The sequence below is a fragment of the Polyodon spathula genome, chromosome 6 (assembly GCF_017654505.1).
Source record: "Polyodon spathula isolate WHYD16114869_AA chromosome 6, ASM1765450v1, whole genome shotgun sequence".
NCBI classification, from domain to species: domain Eukaryota; kingdom Metazoa; phylum Chordata; class Actinopteri; order Acipenseriformes; family Polyodontidae; genus Polyodon; species Polyodon spathula.
The window spans coordinates 7,271,911-7,292,862 of record NC_054539.1 but is presented as its reverse complement, the minus strand read 5'-3'; the positions used below and the strand labels follow the sequence as shown (position 1 = coordinate 7,292,862).

The following is a 20,952-nucleotide window of genomic DNA, read 5'->3' as shown; positions in this document are numbered from 1 at the left end:
ATCTCTGCTCGCATTCATTTCAAGACCCTTCTTGCCTACCACTGTGTAGACCACACTGCCCCCTCCTACCTCCAATGCCTCTTGTCTCTCTACACCCCCTCTCCGCTTCATGCCTTCCCTCCACTCTCCATCTTCCCATGCTCGCTCCTTCTCTTCCCTAGCCCCTCTGTGGTGGAACCAGCTACCAGAGAACTTCAGGACTGCTCAGTCTCTGACTGCCTTCCACCGCCTCCTCAAGACACCTCTGTTTAGACTGCATTGTAGATCTCTTGCTTTACACCTCCTACTATGCATTGGATTTGCCTGACCTCAGCACCATGTTACTGGATCCTCAGCTGATGAACTATCTTTGCACCATTGCACTACTATGTCATTGTAGATATAACTTGTTGTAATCTTGACTGGTTGCATCGTAGTTCATATTGTATTGTAGTAGTATTATTGCACTTACTGTAAATTATACTGTATTTAAATATGAATCTTGTTTTGTAACCCTGTACTGCCCTGTAACACCTGTAAGGTCCTTGGATAAAGGAGCTTGCCTTTTATTAATTAATTAAAATGGAATGAATAAGTAAATACATAAATAAAGGCATTTTAGGGCATTTTTTTACAAGTAGGCCAAATTTCATGAAAACCATCCTCATTTAATATTTTTTGCTTCTTCAACAACTTGTAAAATAAAATGACCATGACCATTTATGTTTTTTACTGTGATAAACCCTCTAAGGGATAAAACTGTTGTTTGAAGACATTGTTTCTGTATTTATTTAGAGCAGCTGTAGTTTGTCTTCATGTTTTACTTCTATTGAGAGGATTGATGGCACAATAGAAAGTCCTCCCGGTTTATTCAGTAGTACTTTCCTGCAGGTGGCGCTGTCACTGGCGCGTATTCTTATTCAAACTTGCTATCGCTCTTGCTGTGGCGTCGTTGTCAGTCTGCGTGGTAACGGCTGCGTTGTTTGGAAAATTTAAAGATCCTTGATTGTTTGGCGCTGATGGTACCGCGGATTTTAAACGACATTTCTATTGTTATTATCATAGACGTTTTCCGTGGTCATAGTATATCTACAGACACTTAGTTTTAGGCTGCACCAAAGAAATGAACGGCCAGGTAAGCAGATTCTAGTGACCATTTCGTTATGAATAGCTTTGCTGCAACACCAGCACTACTCGAAAGGCAGCTCTTTCTATACATTAGAAATACAAATGCAACAAAAGTATTTTTTTTTTTTTCAGTTTGTTTTCTTCATTGTCGTGAAATCTAATTCATTAAAATCTGCTATCCAACAAGCATTACTTTTTAAAAACACGACTTTGAAACCCTAAACAACACCTAAAAAAGCGAATTTTGTGTGATATATGCAGAAACCGAAAGGAACGTTTAGACATTAATACAAATCTGCAACATGAGTTGTAAAATGTGTCTTGTTTAGGAAAATACTGGGTAGAAGTGAACTGGTAAATGTAATCCCCATAATCAAGGACATGGAGAATAGCAGTAGTCACCAATGTTGATCTGCTAGACTGAGAAACGATCTTCCTATTTATAAAAAGGAAGCCTAATTTAGGTCTTATCTTTTGAAATCAGTTTGTCAATATGATGGTTTAAGTGTAAGATGCTCAGTTCCATATGCCTAAGTATTTATAATGAGGAACTTTATTATCTCACCTTTCAGTGTAACAGTAGTCCAAAATTAATTTTTTGTACTGCTTTCTATTAGAACAGAATAACATAGTTTACCCCTTCGATATATTATCTATCATGTGAGTTTTTGTCTACGATGTCAAATGCGCAGTGCTAAGGTACCACGAAATGTTCCTGTCAGGAGAACTGAGGAAGTCGGCACCTCCGGTCACTTTTTTTTTTTTAAAGTAACAAAAAATCTTATTCACTGCCAAGCATAAACTAATTGCGATGTATAATGGCTGCAGTATAGGATACCGGCCTTAAGTTTAGGGTTTCGGTGTTGGGAGAGGATTATTCATTATTTTGTTAATCATAATATGATAACCAATCAGACTGCAGTGTCCTGACAGGAACATTTGGTGGTACCTGTACAAGGACAGCGTCAAATGCAGTCTGCAGATCCCTTTAGACCTCCTGTATGGAGTGTTCTGCCGAATATCTATCTATCTGTCTATCGCAATCATTTATGGTATGTGCTGTTCCAACTGATATAGTGACCTTTAAAAAAAGCATGAAATACAGTATTCTACTTGTACAGTGTTCCCTCAGTATATCGCGATTCCGTAATTCACGACCTTATTCACTGTTAGGCTGTGTTAAGATCAAGTTATAGTAATATTCTATACTTTACCATATAAGGGCCCTTATTTAGCGAAATGCATTTGTTTGTTGCACTATGCATAATGCTGACTGATTTTTGGGCAATCTACCTGTGTAATACAGTCTGAACAGTTTGTACAGTTTTGAAACCCACAACCGTGCTGTCCTTTTCATATCTTATCTGTTGAACTTTAGCACTGTTAAAGATGGAAATACGAGCTGGAACATAACTTTTCAGTGACCTTAATAGAACAGACTAAGAAGTCAGTCTTTGGTAGCGTTGATCTTTGAAGAATTCAAAGGAAAAGCCTAGTGTTTGTGTGCAGCATCAAATCATAGCCTGCAGTCTATTGTGACTTCAGACTTGCAGATTGATTGAAGTTGGCTGTACTGATTTAGATTAAAAAACAGTATTTATTCAATAGCATTAAAATCAATGCAAGCCTTTGACTTGGATTGAGTAACCCCTGGTGGTCTACTTGAGATTGAACGACCCTATACTATTACATTTTTGGGTATATATTACAAAATGGAACTTCGCTTAATTCATTTTATATTGGAAGGTTTGCATACCAATACAAACAGTACCATACTAGTTTTATTCTTAAAATCCAAAATGTTTATGTATATTTTCATGTTTGTGTTTTAAGAGAGTAAAGGTCAATACAAAATATAACCAGGTAAACATAACTGCTACGTAAGTGTATTTTGTCTCCTAGGAAATGGACGATATTGCTTTTACAGAAGATGACATTCAGCAGCAACTGGTTTTGCTGGGCTACAACAATATACCAAGACACAGGCTCCATGAATTCAAAAAAGGTTGGATTTTTAATGTCACAGAAAATACATGACGCTGTCTTTCTATAGACCTTTTTACAATCTTTATATTTATCATGAGTACCAGACAGCAACTTTAGCAAATATTCTTCCAAAAAATAGTGAAATGTCAAATTTCACAATATACAGTAATATTTTTTCTTACAAGTTCTTCGTGGACTCCGCACAACATTGGAACCTTTCCGCTGTCGGGCTAGGAAAAAACATGGACAGACAGCCCAGAAGGTCTTTTATATCTGCGAGTCATACACCACTCCCACCCAATTGTATAAAGGTATAAAACATTCTGGCCAATCGGCGAAACGCAAGGCAAAGAGTGACCCAACACCCCATGCCTGCGGATTTGGAGGTAGCCAAACAATTAGCTGCTAAGGGCACTGTCAGCTTGTCATGTCAGTGAACTGCAGGCCGTAGTCATTGATGAGCCATACATGCAGTCTTTTAATAACAGCATCGTTTGCCGACCTAATCCTTCTTTTATTCCTAAAGTGGTCTCAGAGTTTCACCTATCACAAGGGATAATCATACCAGAATTTCATCCTGCACCTCATCAGTTGGAGGAGGATAAGGAATTGCATCTGCTGGATGTCCTACAGGCACTACTGATCTACATACCTATGACCAAATCCCTTTGGAATAGTGGTCAGCTGTTAATCTCATTTGCTTATCTCCTTAAGGGCAGACCAGTGACAAATCAGATGATAGCAGCATGGCTTAAGGACTGTATCAAGCTCTGTTACGAACTTGAAGGAACACCGCTGGTGAAGCATTCTCTCAGGGGTGTGGCTACTTCCTGGGCAAATATTGGGAGTGTTCCTATTATTTGTTTGCCAGCAACTTGGTGTTCCTTTCACACTTTCATTAAACACTATAACTTGAATATTTCCACCTCTCACCAGTTTGCTGACATGGTTTTATCCATTGTAGCGGATAAGTTTTAAACAGCATTCACATTTCTCCTTTTCACCTCCCTTATTTTTTTTATTCTTTGGTATACGGGGGGGGGGAGTGTGGGGGGGTGGGGGGGGGGAGGGGTTCAGCCAATGTTGTGTGGAGTCAATGAAGAACTGGTAAGACCGAATATACCTGTAAATTAAGAGTGGACAAATCTATCTTCCCACCCACCTTCCCCCATGGGTTTTGGTTTCCTAGCTTCACGAAACAAGGAAAAATACAGGACATGTTTCCCTTCTGTGTCATTTCCCTTTATGCTGTCAGGTAGGAGTGGTGTCGTGACACACGCATATAAAAGACCTGGGAGAAGAGGGCGGCTTGTCCATGTTTTTTCCTAGCCCTACAGCGGAAAGGTCCCGATGTTGTGTGGAGTTCATTCTGAACAGGAAGAAACCCATTTACAGGCACATTACGTTTTATCTCATGGAAATCCCACCTCTGCATTCCTCTCAATCTGTTTCATGCTCTTTGCAACCTGCAATGTAAATACATATAAAATAAATAAATGTTATTGTGTTAGGTTTTAAATTTTCTTTCTTTCAAGATCTTGAACAACTGATCAGACATGAAAGATCAAAAAGCCAGACTTCCAGCGAAAGAGTTTCTCCTCAGTCCTACAGCAGTGGTGGCAAGAACTCCCCTGCTTACGGTAATCTTATTTTGCAGCTTTATTTGCAGGTGCAAAAACGAAATGTGTATACAGCAAAGGATTCAATAGTGTACTGTGACAGCAACACAATGTCTATGGTTGTCATAAATTTTACTTTGAGGCAATTTGTGGAAAGTATCTTTTTACCTAATTAATTCTAAACAGTTGGATGGTGGTTATTCAAAGCATTTTTTGAGATGCATCAAGGATGTGCTTATATCACATTGCTTGTGGGCTTTGTAACATGTATTTAATGCTGTTTCAACTACAGTTTTTTTCATTTTTATATTTTCAGGTTCCCAGAGTGAAGCCACTTATACCCATAAACCCTGTGCTACTTCTAGAAAGAAGTTTCCACAACCAGAGAGACAAGTAAGATTAAAACTGTGACTATAATATGAAGGATGTTAACTTTTTTTTTATTAATGTTGATTTGATCTTTCCATGACTGCAACTTCCTGAAGACCCTGACTGTTGCACCTTCTTTAAGGGTTTATTTCCGTACGCCCAGCAGTCAAAGTCCCTGAACTATGACTGACTTTAAATTAACCTTTTATCTCTAGTATTGGTGAAAGCAGTACTTTGTCTCGCCTAATAGCCTATCTATCTCCATTGACCCATATCTGAACACTGTTAGGCGTATTCTATGAGTTTGCAGTGAGTACAGTGTTTCTAGAAATAGGCTTAGCTGAAGTATTAAAATGCAAATGCTGAACCCTGTTTAGGCTTTTGACAAATGGCAAGCATGTGCTCAGATTTTTTTTAAATGTTTGATGTGTAGGCCTAGCTGCAGTCTGCAAGTTTTTGTATATTATTAGGGTTAGAGATATGCAGATGTAGATATTATTTTGATTTTCCACTTGCTGTGGCCCATTGCAAAGGAATAGACAGGCTTGGCTCACCTCATCTATCCAGTATCCGTCCATGTGATATGGGCTTTTGTTTCAAGAATAGACATTCTATATCATTAAAAGTATGAAAGGTTTTGTGTAAATCAGTTATGTTATTTTGCTTGAAAATGTGCATTTTTCTTTCTAAGAGCCCTACAAACTGGTACTTGCATATATTTTGGTTCAATATTGAATGTGCTGTAAGGATTTAGTTAACCAATAATATGGTTTATTTTTTTCACTGTTGTATGTACTTCAGAACACTTGCGTTTTTACTAAACAAGCTTGGTTATGGATTTTTGTTCAATTTCATTTGTAGTATGCCATGGTGGGGAGGTGTATGGGAATCCACCAGTGCTAGTCTGTGGTATTGTAGTCATTGTGGGCTTTCCTTGACGTGGTTATTGGGACATTCCCTCTGTAAACCACTTTCATTCCACATAGCATAAAGGTGAATATTAAAAAAAATCCTTACTTTTTAGCAAGCTGCATTTGTTTCACTTGTCATATTCACTAACCTTAAACAGCAATTGTCTTGTTGCTGCTGTCAGTTCTGGTGAACAAAGAATTCTTAGTTGATTCAATCCAACTATAAATCCATGTACATATTCAAAGCCAAATTTCCTTTACAACTGTACGTGTCAGATATTTTTGTGGTGAAAAAGGTATAAACATTAGTTTAAAGACTTAGCATAATATAAAACATTTTTTACATTTGAATTATTTTAGGTGCAGTTGTCTACATATGGAACTGAGCATCCCAGCACTTCTCCAAGGTTCCAGCAATATGACTCTTACATCATGCACTCTGTGACACCAACATTTCCACGGCCCACTTCTGCCCCCTGCAGGCTAGATGTAGAGAACAACTCAGAAAGCATAAACAGCACTTTAGAGTCTGCTACAAGTAGTTCAACAAACCCAGACAGACCACAGGGTTCTTACAGGAAACCTGCAATCAAGAGAAAAGTACTAAGGTATTTCACCTGTTACATTTTTTACAAGTCTTCTTTTGACTTGGACTTTCCTTTTTATTTTGACCGTGATATTGTTGTGCTTGTTTTTACACAGGAAACAGAATGGACAGGCTCATGTCTGTGATGAATCGATCCACAGTGAAGCAGAATATATATATATATATATATATATATATATATATATATATATATATATATATATATATATATATATATATATATATACACATACACACACACACACACACACTACCGGTCAAAAGTTTTAGAACACCTCAATTTTTCCAGTTTTTATTGAAATTTATGCAGTTTAATGTCTGAATGTACTCTGAAATTAAAGCATAGAAAAAATAAACAATTGGAGATAAAAAAGAAATCATGGAATCATTTTGTTTAACAAAATTTAATCTAAATTTTTGACTCAAAGTAGCCACCTTTTGCAGATATAACAGCCGAACACACTCGTGGTATTCTTTCTACAATGGAAATCAAATATTGTTTGGAAAGTTCTTCCCAACACTGTTGCAGAAGTTCCCACAAATGTGTTGCACTTGTAGGTTGCTTTGCTTTCACCCTTCTGTCCAGTTCATCCCAAACCAGCTCGATGGGGTTTAAGTCTGGAGAATGTGCTGGCCATTCCATGATTTGAAGCCTACCGTCTTGTTCTTTTCTTCTAAGATAGTTCTGACATAGCCTGGAGGTATGTTTTGGGTCATTATCTTGCTGTAGGATGAACCCCTGACCAACTAGACGTATACCAGAGGGTATTGCATGGCGCTGCAAAATGCTGTGGTAGCCGTTTTGGTTCAGGGTGCCACTCACTCTGTGCAAGTCGCCGACTCTGGATCCAAATCCAACCATCCTTTCGCCTACTCGACGGCGTACAAAAACCCTGCGTGATGAACCGAAGATTTCAAATTTTGATTCATCGGTCCATAAGACCTTCTTCCAGTCTTCAGTAGTCCACTGGCGGTGCTTCATGGCCCAGGCAAGCCTCTTTTTCTTATTTTGCCATCTTAGCAATGGCTTTCTTACTGCCACTCGACCTGTCAAACCTGCAGCTCGAAGTCTTCTCTTCACAGTTGAAACTGAGACTTGCTTACTTCGACCAGTGTAAAGCTGTGCTTGAAGCTGTTGTTCTGTGAGTCGCCTGTCACGCAAGCTGTTGACTCTCAGAAAGTTGTCTTCTGATTCTGTTGTGGCTTTGGGTCTGCCAGACCTCTTCCTCTCAGTTTCCTCCAGTTTCCAAGTGCCTTTTGATGGTGTAGGAAACTGTACTCACTGACACCTCGGCTTTCTTTGCAATTTCTCTAAAGGAAAGACCTACACTTTTAAGGGTTATAATGGTCTGTCTGTCTTCCTTTAATTGCCATTTTCTTGCTAATATGATAGCAATATACTACTTCCTGCAGTACAGTACTGTCCAAATAATGCTTAAGAGGGTGTAGTAACACAGTCTGTTCCAACACTGCTTTTATACAGACAGAGGGTTTGTAAGTAATCAACAAAAGTTGGGACACCTGTAGGAATTGTTAGCACCAACTTTCAAGGCTTAATTTACTTCAATTGCTGCAGAACAGCTGTAAGTTGTTAACCCATTACTTCATCCCTGAAAAAGGCCTTTTTGTATAACTCTGAAATGTACATTATTTTTCAGTTTTTGGTAACCTAAACTTTTTTTTTTAACCTCTGGCCGTTTACCGCTTACCTTTGTACCATTTCAGGTTATTCACTGGACTTGAACTGCTTAAATTTCAATAAAAACTGGAAAAATGGGGGTGTTATAAAACTTTTGACCGGGGGGGTGGGTGGGTGTGTGTGTATATATTCATATTCATATAACTGGCAGTAAAGTACATTGTCCTGGAGCAAATTAGCAGTGAATTATGATTTCTTTCTTGTCCAATTTTTTGAAAACTGTTTTCAAAGTATAGAAATTGAACAAAAGCAGTTAAAAGGCAGACAATGGCCACCGCTTTTTTAGTCTATGTATTAATATAAAACTTTAAAAATATTAGAACTACAGACAGAGGAAAAGATTATTTATTTGAAAGCAATACATTTACAAGGAAGTTTAACATGAATGTGTTGGTGAGCAAATAGTTTAATTAAAGAAATTACTCCTGTGGACTGTACTTTTAAATATAAAAACAAATAGAGAAAACTGTGTAAAGGTATAAGAAAGCACATATAATACAGAGATGTAATTAGCTAGTTTTATTGCCTGTCTTGAAAGCATGGGTTTATCCTCTTAACTTTTTTAGCTTAATGTGTTTCTTACTTTGCCTTCTGCTGGTTCTGTAAGTTATCTATTGTAGTATACAAAATTGAGTTGTGAAATCAACAGGCCAGGCACAGAATGTATAGATATCTGTATGAAAACCAGTGGGACAGCGGCACTGAGGATGACGACCCCGTCCTCCTTTTGGTCTGACAAATAAAGCGAAGGGGAACAGGACACTGACTCCCAGGGGCTAGGGCACCAAGGCAGGATGAGTCTCAAAATAACAAGTGTACAGAACCGGAAGGCAGAGATGACCTTAAAATAAATGACTGTGATGTAAAAGAAGATGCTGATGATAATGATACTGCCTGTCCAGACTCACCTGCGAGTGGGTTAACTTTGGGACAAGAAAGGAATGAGCCTACATCTGAGAATACACTGGGGAACTATATGAAACAGAGGGGTCTGAGAAGGGAGACTATAGGGACATGTCTGAGAAGGACATTCATGAAAACATATGAGATGGAGGACCATAGGCATAGGTCTGAGGAGGATGCCGGATGGACTTGTCTAAAAAAGATGACACAGGGACAGTTGAAAGAGGATATTGGGGACACCTCTTAAGAAGGTGCTTAGAATGAATCTGAGAGAATTTGTAGCACAATTGTTTTACAAGCTACCTGTTTGTCCATTTCGAAAGATGCAAAAAGAGCTTCATTAAAACAGTACTAACAATTTAATTTTTTGCTGCATTGTTATTGCATTTGTATTGTAGGTGTCAGGGGTAGTAAAGTAAGTTTTGATGAGACAGGTATGATTCTTAAATTTGTTTCATAGATGCCGTCCGTAAACTGGAGGAAAGACTCGCCGGTCTACAAATGTGTTCAGAAGTGTCAGACTTTGACCTGGAGACTGATGAAATAGGGAGCTTGAGTGAGCAATCCAGCTCAGATGAGGCAAGACCTCGCTCTGCCTTTCAGCTGTACACCAGAGATGCTGTACGTGATGATGGCTCAGTTTTATTTTGTTAAACACTATTTGTGTTTTGTGTGTGTGTATTATTTATTTTTATAAAAGCTATGCAGGAAGTTACATCTCTGACACAGTAGTAGGATATAATTAAGTTTGTTTTAGTGGTGGGTTATTTGACAAAAAAAGTTGTCAATACTGGTGCCTTCACATCACATTAAAGACACAAACAACACATTCTTTAGTATAGACCTACTTCGTGTATAAGTGAGTTCCAGCTTCATTTCAACTTATATGAAAAAGTTGCAGTTTTAATGAGCTTTCTATTGCCTCCTCCCAGTTGAGATCTGCAGAAACTGAGCGTGATTCACGTAGTTCAAGTCGACCCAAGTCTTGTAAGTTATTTTATTTAATTGCAGCATTATCTTGTATTTTAGCTACTCTTAAACAATTATTTATTTTTATTTATTTATTTTTTCAATTCAAGTTATTCGTCCGCAACTGGATCACCCTCATAAAAGGAACCTAAAGAAAAATGATCCTGTTTCAAAGTAAGCAAACCTGTTTTAGATAGCAATGTTACCAATATTGTTTAACATGTTTACAAGTGTTTTATAAACAATCAGATACAGCAATAGAAGGACTACTACCAATATTGCTTTATATAAACTTATTAACTGGGATTGTGGGTAATGTAACATTGTCTTTCTACTTAGGTATTTTCAGTACAAACAAGCCTGGGAAGCTTTCAGACCTCCTGAAGAAAAAGAGCACAAAGGGCTGCGCTGGGGAATAAGGGTATGCATTCTATATATATATATAAAATATACACACGCACACACTTTAGTATACTAAAGTTTGCTTTACCTTGTGTATTTGTTTTCCTAAAGCGCGTATCTTCAGGGGCTGTAATTGTAATGCTGGACTTTGTTATCCCTTCTTTTGTGATCGATACTATTTTTATCTGGATCATTTGTGATCTGTTTTTCAGAAAATGTCACTGCTGGATTACATTTATCCAGATTACAAATTTTGAAAAACCAGCCCCTGGTCATTGGTCGTTACGAAATAGAGTGAATAATTGAGAGAGTTGTCCCTGCTTTGATTGTCTGAAAAACTGATGGAAATAGCTCTTTGGTTATTTCTGCATGTAAATGTGGTATGGTAAACTTGATGTGTACATGTCTAAGAAAGGGAATTTAAGGCTGATTTTCTTATGTGATTTATTTTTGGTAGGAACAAATGCTGTACAAGAGCCAACTACCATCTGTAAGTATGTATTTTTTCTTGGTAATCATTGCCAGGGTATTCCTATTGAAATCCCAACACACCCACCAAAGGGTTAAACCCCTTCTGCTTCAGGTGTTTTTGTAAAACAATTTGCAATTGTACCTGCCACCCAAAACAAGGGATCTGTAAACTACTGCAACATGAGTTTAAATTCTGTAAGAAACTAAGAGGTTGATTTGACCAGCCTATACCCTATTGGGATAAATCACTGCTGGGTTTTATTGGAGCATTTTGCAGCACCACTTAACCCTATAAATTGGTGGTTGATGCAATCTTGGAGATTCTTTGGATTGTAATCTGATATTTTAAATGTTCTTGTTTTTTTGCAACAACAGTGTTACTGACCTGGGTCTAATTTGTTTACTTTTTTTTTTTACCAACAGAAGCCCCAGCGCATTTATGTTCCCAATACGTACGAAGTGCCAACTGAGAAGAAAAGATTAGCACTGAGGTGGGAAGTACGACATGACTTGGCAAAAGGATTAATGCCACAGAAGGTCTTTTATCCATTTTAGCAAAAGTACAACTACTGTGCTGCACAGCTATGCAGTAATAACACTATGTAACACAATTTTTGTTCCTGGATAGTAAGTGTTATTTCCTAATTGCTTATGCTTAAATTTACAGTATAATCGTAAATCTCGAAAAACTACTCGCTTCTAAATCTTTTTTAGTCATTTTTGTATTACTTTAGTATAAATACATGTTAATTTGGATTCATATGTTTTTTTCTGACTATGTGAATGAAAAAACACATTCGCCCATTTTCTCATTGGAAATAGTGATATTTTGAAATTTACCTGTCCTGGTCACAAAAGCAAAGTTTGTGGGGAATAATAGCCATTTTCTATACTTTTGAGGCAAACAATTAGGAAATAACACTTACTACCCAGGAACAAAAAAAAAGTTACACGGTGTAAACCACAGACAGTCAAGTTTATGGCTGTCTCAGTAAGCACAATTTGTCTTTCTAATGCAGTGGAAGGGACAGTGTCTGCTACGTGCTGTAAACAGTTTGAGGTGTTTAATTAAATACCTTTTGCTTTTTATGCCTTAACTTTATGTATGTTTTTAAAATGTTTATTAGATGTGTCAAAAGCGTTTGCGGGAGATGGGAGTTATTGTATTTATTGAAATACTGTACATACAAAATAAAATGTTACACCTTTTTACTCCAAATTGCTGTCTTGGTGGTTTTTTTTTTTATTAATTTTTTTTTACAGGGATGCAGAATACATGTAATATTGATTTAGGGTAAGTCACGGTAGGGTAGCTTGAATGGGTAGAGAGGAGAGTATCTGCAGTCATGCCAAAGCAGCTTCTTTTCCAAAAAACTCACTGCATCCAGGGTAAGTACCAGAGTTTCATGTTTCAGCATACTGTGAACATTCAGACCTGTACCAAAACAGAAAATGTGTATTTGCTTCAAACACAGCCATTTGTCATATCTTTAACAAAAATATGCTGAACAGCAGTAAGGCTATTCACTTATTTTTTAGGATTTGTTTGGACTAAATGCACATACATATTTAACCCTTCCATTTTAGAAATTGTATTAGCAAAAGTTGTATTTTTAAGGGAAATAAATAAGTCCCCACTGTAATACTAAATTACTGAGGACTTTGGTGTATACTTCTGCTATATCAGTAATTCTGCTTTGCCAAACTCCAATGTTGTGCTATTGGATAGCTTTATGTAAAGAGAGTAAACTCACCAATGACAGGCATTACATTTATTGTCTTCAAGTCTTCTGTTGCTTTTAATATATTTTCAGGAAGGTCTTCTTTCCTGTATGAAAACAAGAAATGATAGCGTGGAACACTTGAGTTAATTCAGATAAGGTTTACTTGTATTTCTGTAAAGGTTTCAAATAAATGGGATTGATGTATATTTCAATTCACATGGAACTTTTGGTAGTTAAAACCTATGTACAGTATGTAGAGACAACTCTACTATAACCCATAGGGTAGAATACCTGGGCTGCCATGGTTTTCTGTATTGATACTTTTAAATTTTTTTTACAGTAAGTCAATTTGTTCAATAAACTTTATTTAACATTGCATTTAAATACTTACACGTCTACAATGAGAACAGAATCTCCCCAGTGCCTGTGTCTGGCCAGATCCACAATGTACTGGGAGTCTGGGGTTGGCATCTCCAGGGAGTCAACAATATGAAGGTAATCCTGCAGACACAAACATTTTAATTCATTAGAAGAATGACATTCAAATCTGACAAAACAATGGATGGGTCTGGCGCGTCAAGTACTGCATTCAGTAACTCTAAAGCCTGGGTCAAACAGGCACAGCACACAAGGTATTCAGTAATTCTAAAGCCCGGGTCAAACAGGCACAGCACGCAAGGTATTTTGCCACCTGTATCACTGCCATTGCTTTCATATGGTGTTGGACAGATCAATGTGGGATGATATCGCTAGTCCCGCTCAAATCGAATCCAGAGTGATATTTTTTCTGGTTGCCATGTGGTACAGTCAGTGGATTAACCAATCGCAGCCAAGTGGTGACAACATGTGCTTGGCAGGAAAAATCTTGAATGAAACTTGTCTGTGGAGGTGTCAAAGCACCCTGAAGTGTTTGATCTCTCCTGTATTTCATACAAGGACAGGCAAGTCAGTATATTATGCATCGCAACTGATAAGCATCCTTCCAGTAGCCAATTTGATACTATTCTCACTTTTTGCCTTTATTATTTCTGCAGTTCACTACAATTTTTACAAAATAAGTTTCTAAAATTTTCGAACACTACTGGAGTAGGCTACTTGCTGTCAGCAGCATATTGTATGTTTCTTTGCTAAGCTGATCGCTCATTTCTGACACCTGCATATAGACAGAAAAGCAACTTTGATAAACAAATGAGTGTTTTTATTAAATTATTAAAAATTAGATTACCCGGGGGGGGGGGGGGGGGGGGGGGGATTACAGCTTTGGCCAACCGGTGTTGCATCATATCCTATAGGTTAATGTTACGTTAACATACAGAATTACTTACCGATTTTGAAATCTAACTTCTATTAGTTTCCGGTAGACTTTTGAGACTTCATTTTGTAGTTATTTTAATTGCATGGTGTTAAATAAAATACCAAAATTATGTTCATAGAGGGGTTTTTTTTGTATTATGTCTGCATTCTAGATGATACAAAACTTTTAGCCAGATGTAGATTATAGATGTGGTACTGGCAACTACTGTATTGTACATTTCAATTTTTCTACAATATTGTAAGAAAAGCCTGTTACATAGTGCACACCATTCCTGTGTAGACAGTGAATTGGAATGGTAAAATGCATGATATTTGAGAAAACAGACGTGACAAAACATAGGGCTTAATTTTTGAAAGACAGTTTGTATATGGATCAGTTGTAATGTCACAGTCTGTGTTTAGAAATCACCTACCTGAGCCAGCTTGGCACTGAGAGCAACTTTAAGTCCCATTACACGCACTTTCATAGGGAGCATGTAATAATAACTAGTTGGACCTCTGGGGCCATGTGCTACACCACCTAGAAAGGGAAGACAAATGCTAAATTACCTGTCAAATATAGAGTTGTACTGCATGCAAAGTTCTACAACAAACCTGCAATATAAAGAAAGATCAGCTTTAACCTTTTTTTCTACCTGCCAATTTGAATATTGCTTTACTGCTGCATCCCACGTACAAATTGAGGGGACAAAGATCAATGGCCAACCAAGTTTCCAGCTGTCAAGTCAATCACCTCTTTTCATCTGCTGAACCTAAACAACTGCTAAACTAACCTGAACCAATTTTCCTCCCTAATTCACAAGAGCACATAGGCAATTTAAACGTCCACTTGGTGCAAACTGGATAGCAGCAACACTTGCTTGACTTACCCTGCGCTCGTCCTGCATAATTTGCTAGTATCATTCCACAGTGGGGACCCCATGGAAGGCAATTCTTTTTACACATACATATGTTGCTTTTCTGTTTGAGACAATCCACATTTTACTAGTTTTCTTGGCTCTCAGTCCTTGGCAATAACTAATGCTTTACAATAGAATTTACAAGTGGAACAATATAAGAAGTGTGCAATGATAACCCACCTCCTCTCCACAAGGGTGATCTAATGCTGCCATGACGTGCTCTGCCACTTCCTTTCTGTTGCCATGGTTTTCTGCCTCCACCTCTCACCTCAGCCCGGGTCTTCACTTTAGCATGGCTCTAAAATAACCATAAAAAGATTGTATCATCTATTACAGGCGCAAAACACTCAGGAATATACAGGGTGATTAAAAAGCACCATGCTTGATGTGGTAAACTTACTTTCTAATCACCCTGTGCTTTACATACAGATAACATTTTCCGTTCCAATATATTGTATTTATTTCTCGATTTCCACAACTGCACCTCATTGCTGCAAAATGGCATGTTAATAAACTGCGAAAGGTACTGCTGTTTCTCTTGCTACAAAAAATTGAAATTCTTTGAGCTCCTGAAAAAAAAAAAAGAATTAGACACAAGTCACAGAGAAGTTTGGTGTTTTCCGTTCTGGTGAGTTGCTTCACCATTCTGTTAAAAAAAATGTGTGCGTGTCTTAAATATTGCTCCTGTACAGGTATTCATAATGAATCTAGAGCTGCTGCTGTATTTTTTTTAACGTGTGTAGGGGTGCTGTATTCATTTAGTTTGACAGTTAGTTTATCTGTTACTTTATTATTATAGTTTATTAACATACACTTATTCTGTTCATTTCATATGTGCATAGTAATACATTTATACAATTATTGATTGATTCCTATTGCGTCTTTTGGTCAACTCTGTCAAAGAACACTTCGCTTGCTTCCCAAGGGGTGTTCTCTTAGCCGGAAACTACTGTACTGTATGCCAAGGGGAAACCCGGAACAAAAATGCAAGACTATTTACTCACAATTCTCTTAAAGTTTTTCTGCCAGATTGCAACCTCATGGAGTATATCGATCCTGCCAAGAACAAAATAAATAATTATAAACCAGACAAGATAGGAATAGGTTCCACAATTCTCCTACTTCTCTAGTCCCTTTATATTTTAGTCTTCTCTGTTTCCATCACAAATTACACTATCAAGCTTTATTTTATATAGCACCTTTCATAGTGGACCACCATCACAAAGCACTTTACATAACAAGTAACTACTCAAGGGAAGGAAGTGTGGATTCATAATGCTCGATGTAAAAAGCTAGATTTGCACAGAATAAATGTGTAATTGTGTGGTAAGGTGAAAGCTCGCAACATTCCACTTCATAATGCATTCTTGGGCCCCATAACTGGATAAATGTAGAATCTCAACAATGCAACTTTGCAGTTTAAGCAGACCATGCACGGAGAAGAGCATACCTAATTGCTCAACAGTGATCCCCTACGATGCAAGATACACTGGGAGGCTGAATATAGGGTTGAGCTTTTAAAGAAAACAAAAAGATGTGCAGGTGGATCTCATCATTTGATAACCTTTACCTTGGAGGCACAGCAAAGACATCAGGATGCAGGTCTACCAAGCCCAGCTGCTCATCATCATAACCTCGCAGGGACTCAAGCCAAGCCTGCCTGGCAGTGAGGTGGGAGGGGATCTCTACCTCGCACTGCCTGAGAACCGGAAATCCTGAGCCAGCAGCAGGAGGCCTCTCTGGAAATTGTATTAGTATGTCAATTCTTTGTTTTATTTCAAGTGGTGCAAACATTACACTGGAACAAATGCTGCTTTATTTTGTGTTTAAATACTGAGAAAACCCAAGCGTGTTGTATACTGCTTCAGTGCAATGGGATTGAAATACAAATCCTATCGTTTTTTTTAATGGGTAGACTGCTCTATGTGCAATTATTATGACAGCCCCACAACGATAGGGCAGTGTGTGTGTGTGTGTGTGTGTGTGTGTGTGTGTGTGTATATATATATAAGGGAATAGGCAGTATTTACTGTAACTAGGCAGTTAATTAAAACAGTGGGGGGCTGTACGTTACCATTACTGCCACTAACAACAAATTATGGTAACTAAATAATTTTTGTCTGCAAGGTCTGTTTGTCAAAATGTTTTTACAAAGCGAATCATTTTTAATAAAAAATATGTATGTGCCCTGTAGTTCTCTGATTAAATGATATACATGTCTTCTTAAGACAAACTACGAAATTATTGCAAATAACCAATTGCCGCGTGCACACAAATAGGGTAATCTATTTCCCCACACCTACCTGTCTGTGAAAATTGTACAAGGTTTGGAGCAAGTCTGAGATTGCTGGGAAGCCCCCCTTCTCCTGAGATTGTCGATGCAAACTAAAAAGAAATGACAAGCCTTATTTGTACTGTACTGTTATCTACATCATCAAGGCGTCTCAGTTTTCCACAAGCAGCACAATTATTTGATATCTGTAGCTCTTTATTGAAATGGTTCAACATGTTTGAGCTTTTTTTTTTCTTTAAATCGGCAAAGAAAAATAATGAAAGCCTGGCCCAATCGATGTAAAATGCTTAAAAACACAGTTTCAAAACACAAGCCAAGCACCATTTATAATCATATGTATTTGATAATACTGTATATTAAACGCCTCCAGTTAGGTAGCATCATTCGCTTGGACACCACTTCAGTACTAATAGTAATACTGCATCTTTTACACACATTTAACTTGGCCGAACTGGCTAGAAAATTCTCCACAATAGTTTTTAAAACCAACACTGTTATATTCAGTAACTCGGTGTTACGATGTTGGTGGTGGGGGTCTAATAATGACACATAATTGGTTTTGTTGATGGAATATCATCAGTGTTGTGGTTTGAAGCAAAAATGTACACAGAGGAGGGCATCTGGTGCAATTAACTCACTAAATCTGGTTATTGCCGCTCGAAAAATGTGTTTTAACGCATCGTATTATATACGATTAAAAAGCAATACTATATTAGCTCATTTTTTAACATCTGTTTCGGAAGGAATTGTTATTTATTGTATTTTTTAAAACGAAGGAAGATGACACAGTAACACAGTAAATGCTAGTTACTGTAATAACACTCTGTTACTTACGTACCCTCTTTCCAATCGCTCTGCAGCAAAGAGTCACAGAAACACGGAACATGTCTGTTACAAGTTCAAAACGTATTTAACATTAAACGCGATCTATACAACCCAGTAGGTCAAGCAGAATTTGACATGTGCATATCCTCTACAGTCCGTCGCATCCTTATTACGTTTTCATTAAAAGACTTTCTCTTAATAAATAGCTCCCCCTTAAGGTGGGGATGAGTAAAGTCACTAAGATAAGGTTCAGGCAGTGTTCAACCCACTGCATACTATATCTTTTAAACATACAGGTGTATGGCTGTCATGACTGAACACACACACACACAAATATACTGCTGGTAAATGTTCTCCATACAAAACAGTGATGATTAAAACGGAAACCCATAGATAAATGAATAGCAATGCATGCTCATACATGAACTAACCCCTACACAGACCTCCATAATAAAACAGAAATTGCATATAAACTAGCAGCAGAGAATGATGCTTTGTGGTTGTGACAAAGAAGGTGGGGTAAATCTATATCAGTATTATTAGCTTGCTTAGGTATCCATTCCAGGGTCTGCCTTCTGGATTTCATGTCTATCAAGTACCAGGTGTGGACTGCTGGATTCATGCTAGGCACTGGCATTCCCACAGAAAAGATGCTGGTCTGAACAGTGTGTCATTTCACATTTAATACATTTGTGCTTATTTAAATGCATCACCTCACCTCTTTTTGAAAACTGAGAAAAACTTGTGCAAATATTTTATATTATTTTTTCCATTTTTTAAGAATACAGAAATGAAAGTACTTAAATAATATAAACAAGAAATACATAAGCATAAAAAATAACAGTTAATTAATACTTAAAATGCATGAAAAACAAGTAATGCAAATTTAATGTAATTTACAGGCCTGTGAATGCTCTGTCATAAAAGTAAGTTTTCAGTCTTGCTTTAAAAACAGCAACAGAGGAAGCCTCCCTCACAGACGGTGGCAAGCCATTCCACAGTTTAGGGGCTGTGTAAGAGAATGCTCTGCCACCTGCATTTTTTTTCCTGTATCCTTGAAATGTTAAGCAAGGCTGCACCCTGTGATCTAGAGGCTGACTAAGAGAATAAGGTCTATATATCCATGCATTTTTTTCACATGTTTGAGGGGTGTGGGCCTGCCTACTGGGAACTGGAGTATACTGTATAACTGTTAGGCAGGTACAGTATTTAAATTGTACAAAAAAATAAATATATAAATAAAACACATGCCAGGTGACAAATCACTATCAACTAATATAATAATATACTGAAGATGAAGATTAAAAAAAGCATCACAGATGAACAAATTGAAAATGTATACTGATGAGAAATGATCAGATCGGCAATAGACAAAGAGAAGGTGATGCGATACCTTTTACACGACTAACTAAACAATAATTAACCAACAATAAGGAAAGATTGATGTTTTTTAAGGTCGTGTCGGGGGTTCTCTATAATAATCTGTGTTGGGCAAATCGCTGTTCCTCTTTCCATACCAGTTTTGCAAATTTCTTCTGCCACGTAGATGCCCTCCCTGTAGGTCAAGCCTCCAATCACAGGCGTTCCTGTTGCTGATGCCACTGAAGAGTCTAGAGCATCGATGTCATGAACTCAGATGAATTGGCCTCTTCACTCTAATAGCTTAATGAGTAGGATAGGACAATTATCACATGGTCTATCACATATATAACATATTCAGTAACTGGATATGTTGCCAACTTAACCTATGCTGTTTTTGGTTATCTTAAAGTCATTGTTCTCATGTTTGGTATGAAATCTTCAATACCGTTACTGTTTGTATGTACAGTATTTACAAAATAATAATCTGGTTTTGTTAAATTGCATTGCAAGAGAGCTTTTGTTGTTTTATCTTTAGGAAATGAAGAGCCCTTCCAACACTTTGTAGGGTCCATGACCAACTTACTGTACACAATGATCAGAGAAGGTGTTACAGCACTTAACTTGTCAAATGTAGTTCATGTTCCTGCTACCAATATGCACATTTCTGTAGGTACTTCAAATTTAAGAACAGGTTAGTTCTCTTATGAAACACCACTTTCAATTAGCTTTAATTAGTGGGGGGCAAAACGTTTGGCATCAGAACATAATATAAAAAGCCACAGCTGGTCTCTACTGTTTCTTTACGTGGATCGTTCTTCACAAACAGGTGAAAGCGTAGATAAGGAGTCTTTCATTTTTACTGTACAGTAGTATATTTCACATACATTAGAAATGTTCAAGCATGATTTACTGGCATCTGGAGAAGTGAAAGAATCTCATAATCACATGACTCTTCAGAGACAGAGTGGAAAAATTGCTACTTCAGACAAGTGAGGTTCTTTCATAAACAAGCGTGATCAACAGCACTGTAATCACAAGGGAAGCCCTAAGCAAGTGCTATTAAACCCTACTCGGAGAAGAGATGAACGCAAGTCTCCTCCATCAAAACCCTACTCGGAGAAGAGATGAACGCAAGTCTCCTCCATCAAAACCCTACTCGGAGAAGAGATGAACGCAAGTCTCCTCCATCACTCTACCGATTCCAAATCGGTCCGGCTCTGTCCTTGAGAAGGATTTGATGCCCAAATTCTTTAAGATGTAACTAGTTTCAGTGTCACAGACAAAGAACTATATAAACCTTGGAAAGGTTTTGGGAAATAATTTGTGGACTGTTGCATGCTTTAATTTTACTATTGAAAACATGTTAGTGTTGAAAGAATAGTTGTCCAGTTTGAGTTCTGCTTTTAAAATATTTGCAGTATTATTATTAAGTAACAATGTCTAATGGAAGTTTACAATTTTTCAGCCACCTGATATGTATGTTTTTGCATTT

The 20,952-nt window shown here is 37.5% G+C and overlaps 2 protein-coding genes across 3 annotated transcripts; one reads left to right on the top strand and one right to left on the bottom strand.

The window, feature by feature from the left end:
• Positions 1-935: 935 nt before the first annotated feature.
• Positions 936-11,708, top strand: LOC121316744 (hydrolethalus syndrome protein 1 homolog). Of its 2 annotated transcripts, none has more exons than XM_041251885.1 (12): positions 936-1,114; positions 3,010-3,112; positions 4,629-4,733; positions 5,029-5,105; positions 6,353-6,600; positions 6,695-6,750; positions 9,659-9,822; positions 10,134-10,188; positions 10,281-10,344; positions 10,510-10,591; positions 11,030-11,062; positions 11,467-11,708. In XM_041251885.1, the coding sequence occupies exons 1-12, from the start codon at positions 1,103-1,105 to the stop codon at positions 11,596-11,598; spliced, it is 1,131 nt and encodes a 376-aa protein (XP_041107819.1). In that variant the 5' UTR covers positions 936-1,102; the 3' UTR covers positions 11,599-11,708. The 2 variants fall into 2 exon arrangements, with proteins under 2 accessions (XP_041107819.1, XP_041107818.1); XM_041251884.1 differs by having other exon boundaries at positions 4,605-4,733.
• A 254-nt stretch (positions 11,709-11,962) lies between these two features.
• Positions 11,963-18,258, bottom strand: LOC121316743 (39S ribosomal protein L4, mitochondrial-like). Its single transcript, XM_041251882.1, has 9 exons — positions 18,112-18,258; positions 17,284-17,365; positions 16,551-16,719; positions 15,985-16,036; positions 15,161-15,278; positions 14,495-14,601; positions 13,159-13,268; positions 12,798-12,871; positions 11,963-12,478 (listed from the first exon to the last, which is right to left on the bottom strand). Exons 1-9 carry the CDS (start codon positions 18,157-18,159, stop codon positions 12,333-12,335), a joined length of 906 nt encoding a protein of 301 aa, XP_041107816.1. The 5' UTR covers positions 18,160-18,258; the 3' UTR covers positions 11,963-12,332.
• Between the last annotated feature and the right edge of the window lie 2,694 nt (positions 18,259-20,952).

Bases quoted from the DNA above. Each gene is read 5' to 3' on its own strand.
- LOC121316744 (XM_041251884.1), top strand. The intron at 3,113-4,604 runs GTTGGATTTTTA...TTATTGTGTTAG, and splicing joins GCTCCATGAATTCAAAAAAG to GTTTTAAATTTTCTTTCTTT. The intron at 6,751-9,658 runs ATATATATATAT...AAATTTGTTTCA, and splicing joins GATCCACAGTGAAGCAGAAT to TAGATGCCGTCCGTAAACTG.
- LOC121316743 (XM_041251882.1), bottom strand. From the start codon at position 18,159: ATGTTCCGTGTTTCTGTGACTCTTTGCTGCAGAGCGATTGGAAAGAGG. The intron at 16,720-17,283 runs GTAGGTGTGGGG...TACAATTTCCAG, and splicing joins TGTACAATTTTCACAGACAG to AGAGGCCTCCTGCTGCTGGC. The intron at 16,037-16,550 runs GTAAAGGTTATC...TGTTCTTGGCAG, and splicing joins GTCTTTGCTGTGCCTCCAAG to GATCGATATACTCCATGAGG.